This window comes from Squalius cephalus (assembly GCF_949319135.1).
Source record: "Squalius cephalus genome assembly, chromosome: 3".
Lineage (NCBI taxonomy): Eukaryota > Metazoa > Chordata > Actinopteri > Cypriniformes > Leuciscidae > Squalius > Squalius cephalus.
In genome coordinates, this window is record NC_137124.1 from 8,212,886 (window position 1) to 8,221,307 (window position 8,422).

Here is an 8,422-nt window from a genome sequence, read left to right on the forward strand (position 1 = left end):
CTATTTTTCCCCTTCGAAATATTATAATAGTTAAAAGACATGGCTACAAGTGAGACTCTGTATCGTGATTCTGTACTATTCTGCTAGTTGAAAATGTATTATGCAGTAACTTAATATTACTCTGAGAGGGTGTGTGTGACAGTGATTTATATGCATAACGTTACATGTCAGTCACTCTTTTTTTATAGTCTATGGTCCGTCAGCGCGGCATCGCTCGTCAAGTTCGTAGAGAGCTTATTCAGTCCATTTTAAATTCTGATTTTGGCCGCCTTTCAAATGGGTTAAACCATAGATATATTGCCTATGAAGTTCAAGTAAATGCGCTAGAAAATCCGCGCTCATTCAAGGATGTGCATTTATTGCATGGACGGAGAAAGCGCCGACACCTGCAGGATTTCACCTGACGGTACATAAGCATATTATAATCCATCTGTTCCGTGAGAGCAGAACGAACGAGCCTTTATTGACGTTTTTAAATCTGAAAACTCCAAAAAGCAACGAAATTGTCAGACATCCATTAGTGCATGTTCACAGAGGAAAACAACTGAAATACAGCGCTGGTTGTTCTCTCGAACGATACTCGACGACAACGACGGAATACTAAGCCGTGGGCGAAGTAACTTAATGGGTGTATTAAATTATATGAAATAATCCCGAAAAAAAGCACAAAACATTGCAGGGATGGCAAGTTCAGCAGCTAACATTTGCTGAGGTGAAGTGACGCTAGTAACAGCAGACAAACGGCTAGCATTGACATCAGCAGCAATCCACCTGTCACTCAAGTGGCCACACCCTTAATTATGCAGAACTTTAAATATTAATCAACTAAACGGATGAGTTATAAAAAAATTCACCCCCCTCACAGTTGTTATGAAGGGCAAATTTAGCTGTATAGACCAAAGCCACATAGAGATCCAGGCTGTAAACATGTTTTTTTCTGCTGTAAAAATGGTAATTTTAACATGGGGGAGATACAGATTTGACTCACTTGTGCAGCCAGCCTCAAGCGGCCAGTCAATGAATTGCAGTTTAACTCACTTCCGTGTTGGTTTCAAGAGAGAGACGGGGAGGTTGCCGCTTGGTTCTAATCCTCACTCATATCGTTTTTTTTGTTTTGTTTTTCTCATCAAAACCGATTATGTTTATCAGTGGTTGTATGTCAGGCAGGGACACGTTTGTGTGCATTTTGTTTGGTAATTTCACCGGAACGAATAGAGAGTCTCTCCACAACGGATTGAAGCGTGCATCCAGTGAAAACTGTGCGCGAGCCACAAACAAACACAGTCTCCGCGCCACTGATCGCAGCGGCAACAAGCACTTTGATCACTTGATTTCAAAGACAACACATTTCAGCGCTAGATCGCCTCTTATTTAACAAATGAACTAAATGAATGCTCTGCTAGTTAACTGGAGATGTTTTGTTTATTTGTATTGGTACATTCGTGCCGCCAGATGTTTCAAAAGTGGTGGGGACTATATTGACCTTAGCAAACAGTGGTGGGGGACATGTCCATCCCCCAAATTACGCAAATGGATGTGATGATTAAACGATCAACTGACCTTTGACGATAAACTCATGCTGTTAGACAGTATATGAACCAATTCACTCTGATTACTTAATAAATTCGTAGGATATGTTATTATCTTTAGTTTGGCCTGTAAAAGGCTTTAGTTTTTTTTTCATCCTGAGGTAGCCTGTAAAATGATATTTTGGGGTCTCCTTTTTGTTGTTGCACCCCACCGCACAACATATTGAAGGTAGCTAGCTAGTTCCTTTGCGACTGACGTGAATCAGGTACTCAAGATTGCGGCAGGAAAGTTTTAGAAGTGAGTGACGTCAGTGAGGAGACGTTGGTGATATCATCTGATATTCATCTATATACTTAATTATAAATTTTTAAACTAATGTAAAGGGTTTAATTTCGCGGTTCAAATAAAAAACGGATGTGACGATTTCCAACGTAGGCTACTGGATGAAGACGGCGTGCGAAGAAGGTGGCAAGGTGCATGTCAGAGCTAGAAGAAGTATCAGCGAGGTAAGAAAATATAAAGTTAATCTAAAGGCAAAGTCTTTCATTTCTGTTAGCATTTCGGAAAGTCTGTTCTGGGATGCTTTTAATATCACCATGTCCAAACTTTTCTCCTTCCTTATCTGTGCATCCCTCTCTCCCTCCTCCTTTCATTTCCCCTGATTCAAGTCACTTAAAGTTCACTGAGAATGTCTATATATCACATATTATGCATCTCGTGAACCTATTGTTTTTTCCTTTTTATGTTTGGAATCATTTTAAATGTCTCAGTGTGATTGGTAAAATTGTCTTAATTTCATTGCAGTCATTGGTATTATGAGAAAGATTGAAAACTTAGGAGAATTCTGTTCTCATTTTTGGGGTGTGTCTCTTCAAGATATCTGATAATTCTCTCCTGGGGTATACATGAATAGACCCAAAACTACTCTAAAAAATATTTGTACAAGCCTTTTGTTCTGGTCTGCATACATAAGGGTAAGTGGCAGAGCAGTCTTTGGGAACCTGTAAACAGAAAACCCCCATGCAGTGCTGTGTCAGTGTCTTCTTAAGTCTTACACTTTGAACACACTCACACACACACCACTGTGTCTCTGTCAGGTGCATTTCTTACTCTTAGAGTCATCTTTGAGCAATTGATGTCATGTATTTATTATTTCTGAATTGGCTTTTAATTGTTAACTTGTGTAATTGGCATGATACACTTTTACCTGACAAACAAAAATTTATATTTGATTTATTTAGCATTATTCTGAAATTGTTATTTCTAGTATAGATCAATGTGGAGTCTGGTGTTACCTCAAACTGAAGGCACTAATGAATGGAGCATGGAGCACATCATTAAGGAGACCTTCTGATTTCTGTAGCACGTTGCAGCTCGCGACTATTAAAAATTACACTTTGTGTTATGAGTCAGCAGAGAGCGACCACTTAAAGGTAAAATAGTTCACACTGCATCCTCTGACTATTTCAGAACTTGCTATTTTATGTCCGTGAGCTCGTGATATTCGGCTGACGTACAGTCTCAAAGCGATACTGGTTCCCTTAATGAACGAATAATTGAGAGTATGAGATACCCAGAATAATCAAAGATCTAAATGAAATCATAATCAATATTTTCTAATAAGAAACACAATCTAAATTTGATAATCATTTGAAATTGGAGTCAGAGTAAGTGCAGAGCTAAAGTAAGATTCAAAACTAAATTCTACAAATTGAGTGAACTTCACAGAAAACTGAAAAGACACACGCATTATATCTTCGCCCACAACGTTGGATTCCATCATTGGGCCAATGGATGGCCTTTACAAGACTTCTCATTTTGTGTTCTGTAGAAGAACGTCTTACAGGTTTGGAATGACATGATGGTGAATAGCTCAGGGAATAATACTGAATTCATGTTGTAATCTACAGTAACCTGGTAATGTTTTGCGAGATGACAAAATGGCACAATAAAAACCAACAAAAAAAACATTTTGACAATTAAAACATCTTTTATTGCTAGTATAAGTGTCATCATTAAAAAAAACAATGCAAAACTATATCAACATATAAAACTATAATTCAGTGAAACAATAAATATAATAAAAAACATCAATTCACAGTTTATTAAACAAAAGCATGTTTTCACATTCGATACTTCACTTATCACAAAGAGATGATAAATTAAATAGAAAATTCTATATTACAGTAGTAATAGTTGAATTAATCATTTCCTTTAGTTGCTGTTTGTGAGGTTCCTCTTGTTAATCCTGCAAACATGAAGAGACATACAGTACATTACAATCTGAAGGATGAAAAGTGCTGCAATGTCCAAGTTTAAAAGTATGAATTAAAATGATTCATTAGCATGATTTGATTTCACTTCATAAAATAAAAGCAAAACATCATCATAGACAAACTTACTCTTTCTTGAGAGAAATCACCCAGTCTTCACTAGGATTGAGACACAACTGTACTTTCTTCAATGTAGCACTGCAAGAAAACAAATGTATGATTATTAAAAATCTATTATTATTTTGAAAGACCACTGTAAGCAAAAAATACGTGACATTCTGGTAAGTCATGATTTTATGGTTAAATTATGTTCACCCCCCAAAAAATTGACATTCTCTCATTATTTTCTCGCCCTAATGCTTTTCTAAATTTGTATGACTTTTTTTCTTCTGTAGAACACAAAAGTATTTATTTATAGCAGAATATCCAAGCTGCTCTTTTCCATATAAAGCAAGACCTTTTATTTTATTTTACAGAAGAACAGCTCAGGCATTCTGCTAAACATCTGGTGAAAATAAAAGCCATACAGGTTTGAAACAACATGAAGGAGAGTAAATTAAGCCTCAAATTCATTCATTCAGACGAAACATCCATGTATCATCATCAGTTATGAATTTTAATGATCTTAAAGACCTTTTAATATGAAGGCTTAAATCACTCAAATTAGTGAAAAAAGCATCAACAAGTGTCCACCACACATGTGAATTCATGAAATGATGAAGAGAAGAAGAAGAAGAGGAGTGTGGAACCTTGACAGATGGAAGCAAGAAGCAATAATGTGTCTGTATTTGAAGTGTTGTTTTAGTAAGATTCACACTCACATGATCTCCTCATTTTTGCAGTGTGGTCCAGCAGGAATCACCTTCAACGAGAGTATTCTTCCAGTAGGAATTGGTCGGCCTGAATGTGTTTGAATGCACTGGCAGCGCCTGCTCATTTGAGGTATTCCTGCAGTGACAGAGAGAGAGAGTTGGTGTAAATATCTGCAAATGAATTGATTTAAAACATCATTATGAATGTTATATTCTGCTTACCTTCTGTTGTGGACAGCAGTGCAGCGGTGCAGATCAGAAACACGAAGGCTGTTACGGTGAACTTCATCATTCTGAATCAGTGTTGTGCAGAGAAATGCCAGTAAACGTGTGAAGTGAGCGTCTGCTGTAGTCTAACACAGGCCTGCACTCTCCCTTTTATAGAGAGAGACTCCCACACGACACCAGAGTGTGTTGCGCAATTCCGGTTCCCGACTGATCTTCTCTTCCAAGGAACTCTATCTTTCTCACTCTCGCTCTCAGTTATTGTTATATATCGCTCTCTGGCTATTATTCAGTTGTCATTTCCGATCAAGCCATCATCATGATCAAAACTTTGCTGAAACTTGCAGTTGCACACAATCTACTACAGTCCTTCTGTCGTCTGATTGATAGTTCATACTATTTTTGGCAAGTTAAAGACCTTTTAGTTTAATTGTAAAAATGTCCAGCTTCAGCTTGTGGTTCTTTTTTTTTGCTGTGAAATCTTTACTGATTTATATAAAGTAAACATAAGATTAACTTTAGTGATATTTCAAGATGAACATTTACAAGACTGATGCAACTAAGGTTTACTTGAATATACATACATTTTGTTAAAATCTGAGTATCAAAAATGATCCATCAGGCTTTTGAGGAATGTTTATTTTTCTTCTCTCAATCATTATTGTGTTGATACAAACTACAGAGCTTTGATCATAAAACTAAGCATTTAAATATCTAATTATAAGACATATTGGGAGATATCAAGTGAAAACTGATATTTATATGCATTTTATGGAAGCAGTCTGGTATACTGTTATAAAGATCTCATTACATTACAAGCTTTCAGAATTTCGAAATAAAATAAAAAAAAGCTCAGTTTGGGCCTCTGAATAACATTTTGATGACATAAACTCTCCAATTGCATTTGAGTCTTTTGACCCAGAAAATATAGATATTTTTTTTAATCCATAATTTTTAGTATGAAGATGAAATCTTTTAAGTGTGTTAAAATAAATATCACTTATTTTTTAACAACCTTTTAAACTAAATTGTTACACCTTTTGCGTTCTGGACCGTTTTGACCTGAAAGTGAACTGTGGCTTTACACACTTTTTTCATCTATTAGTTTGCTATTCTGTAAAATACATCAAGCATCTTTCCTACGCACACACATGTTTGTTCCTTTCCTCTGGGGCTGCGTTTTGTTTAGAAACATATTTGTGAATACACACAATCATTTTCATGAAAACACACAATTATTCTGAAATTAAACTAAACTAAAATAACTAATGTCTTAATGTGTTTGGTGTGTTTGTAGAGCAAATGCATATAGACCAACATTTAAGAGTAATATTGATGTTTTTTAGAAAAAAAAATTTGTAGGTTTCATAAATTTAAACATTGAATTCCATAGTATGAAAAAAAGAAAAAATACTATGGAAGTCGATGGGGTCCATCATCTGTTTGGTTACCGACATTCATCAAAATATCTTCTTTTGTGTTCAGGAGAAGAAAGAAACTCATGCAGGTTTAATCAGAACAACTTCAGGGTGAGTAAATGATGACAGAATTTTCATTTTTGGGTGAAGTTATTATGAATGTTTTATAAGCTTATACATTCCACCGGGTCAAAACATACATAAAAACATATATATGTATATAATTCTGAATGATTTGCTTTTTATTCTACTCTAACATAAATATTGGTAGTCCAAACAGATATGCTTGGAAAAACCTTTTAAAATGATATTTTCAGGCGATTGGTTTGTTGCATCTGCCAAACTTCAGTTAAGCAGAAGTCTTGCTGCTTGTGTCAGTTTGCTCTTTCATCAGTCCCTTTTAGGAAAAACATTGCAACAATGCAAAAGTACTGAAACTGCTGATGACTAATTGAAATACTCAAGCAGTTAAAAAAAAAAAAAAAAAAAAAAAAAAAGAGAAAATGTCAGAGGTGAATGTGTCCTTAAAGGGAACACATGACATTTTCAGATGTGAATTTTGACACTGCACAGCTGTACAATCAGGAATTGGACGGGAATTTGATTGTGGTTGAATTCAACAAAGTGTTTGTGCTGGCAAGATGAGCTACGGTTTCTTTTGTATCATTTTAAATCTGAACATCAGATAACAAAGTTTACACAAACAGTGCCAATTTCTGCTACACAGTTTATGAGTAAGTGGCGGAAAATGTGTAAACAGAAGTTTCATCATCTTTCCACTGAATAACTTCTCTATGGCCAATACAGATCAAAGTGAACTTTCTCATCTCCAGTTTGTTTATTGCGCTCTCTGTTTGGAGAACTCCAGAATTTCAGAGTCTGATGACGAACGTATCAGGAATCTAGGCATGTGAGAACAGATATCAGATCAAAAAATCATGTTCAAGATGACTAGATGCGTCACTAAATCACACGCTGCCTACACCACTAACTGCAACACAACGGAAACATTATCTTATCCACATTAATTATTAGTTCACCCAGAAATTAAAGTTTAGTCATGTTAGCTCACCCACATCCAAACCTAGATGTTGCTCTCCCATGGAAAACAAAAGCAGATGTATTGTCTCGGCACAGCTTTAATCCTGCTCATCATTAGTCAAGCAAGTATATTGCTCATGCCTGGGTGAAGTTTTGTTTAAGTTTAGAGACGTGCTCCAGAAAAATAGTTCACGGAGGTGGAGAGGCAGAAAGCATACCCTGTTTATTTTCTTTATTTTACAAAAGCACAATGTTTTGTTTTGATTGTAAGTGGACACATAATAAAATAGACATTTAACAGTTTATTTTTTCAGATTTCTTAAGTGTGTATGACCATAAATGACGGAGTATTTTAAGTCTATTTTGCTGCTATGTGAAAAAATCCAACACAACGCGCCGGCGCGTTTGTCGACACCAGAGGATTGTTACTAAAAATATATGCTCACTCACATAAAGACGCCGCTGCAGTGATGGAGTCCATGCAGGAGGAGCAGCGTTTGGCACTGCGTCGCTTTCCAGCGCGAGCAGTGCTGTTGCAACCAGCAACACTACACATACGCCCCATCCTAACCACTGTAATAAAGCTAATGTTAAAAATATACGCTAACTTGAAGCTATCCTAACTGATGTAATACTATGCTACTAACTATGCCTCTAACTACACTAACTGCGAATTAACTACCTAGGCTACACGAAATAATCTAAATAACTATATAAATGTTATGTTAAGTAGGTGCTATACGCTATCCTGATCGTTTTCAATACTGCAATTCCAACTCCTGACTCGATACAGTGGTTTTGACGAAACAAGATGTTAGGCTTGTTCGACTTCATGCAGCTCTGCGCAGACCGATCGGCGGCTGACTTGAAGCAGTTCATGCCGGTTAGAAATTTTGTCCGACTTGATACAGCGCCGACGCCACGTGACTGTGACATATGCCATCAAAGTACCGCGAGAGCAATTCGAGAGTAGCCGGAGAACTCAGCCAGCGCAGCTTCTCAAGAGCGGCTGCACGAGGGCTGATGACGACACAGCTGTTCCACGATTGGCCGGATTCACCGCATGACAACGATCACGTGTGTTTCGTGTTTATTCGAACACCTTTAGTTCCTCTAAAGCTCA

At 36.7% G+C, this 8,422-nt stretch overlaps 1 protein-coding gene across 1 annotated transcript; it reads right to left on the reverse strand.

The window, feature by feature from the left end:
* Positions 1 to 3,504: 3,504 nt before the first annotated feature.
* LOC307156179 (permeability factor 2-like) lies at positions 3,505 to 5,084 on the reverse strand. The gene is made up of 4 exons (XM_079867409.1): positions 4,838 to 5,084; positions 4,625 to 4,751; positions 3,933 to 4,001; positions 3,505 to 3,778 (listed from the first exon to the last, which is right to left on the reverse strand). The coding sequence occupies exons 1-4, from the start codon at positions 4,905 to 4,907 to the stop codon at positions 3,745 to 3,747; spliced, it is 300 nt and encodes a 99-aa protein (XP_079723535.1). The 5' UTR covers positions 4,908 to 5,084; the 3' UTR covers positions 3,505 to 3,744.
* Between the last annotated feature and the right edge of the window lie 3,338 nt (positions 5,085 to 8,422).

What these genes read in the sequence shown, in the direction of transcription:
- LOC307156179 (XM_079867409.1), bottom strand. Translation starts at nt 4,907, where the DNA reads ATGATGAAGTTCACCGTAACAGCCTTCGTGTTTCTGATCTGCACCGCT. An exon ending in ACTGCTGTCCACAACAGAAG is followed by an intron (nt 4,752 to 4,837) that starts GTAAGCAGAATA and finishes CTGTCACTGCAG; the next exon opens with GAATACCTCAAATGAGCAGG. An exon ending in TGCAAAAATGAGGAGATCAT is followed by an intron (nt 4,002 to 4,624) that starts GTGAGTGTGAAT and finishes GTTTTCTTGCAG; the next exon opens with TGCTACATTGAAGAAAGTAC.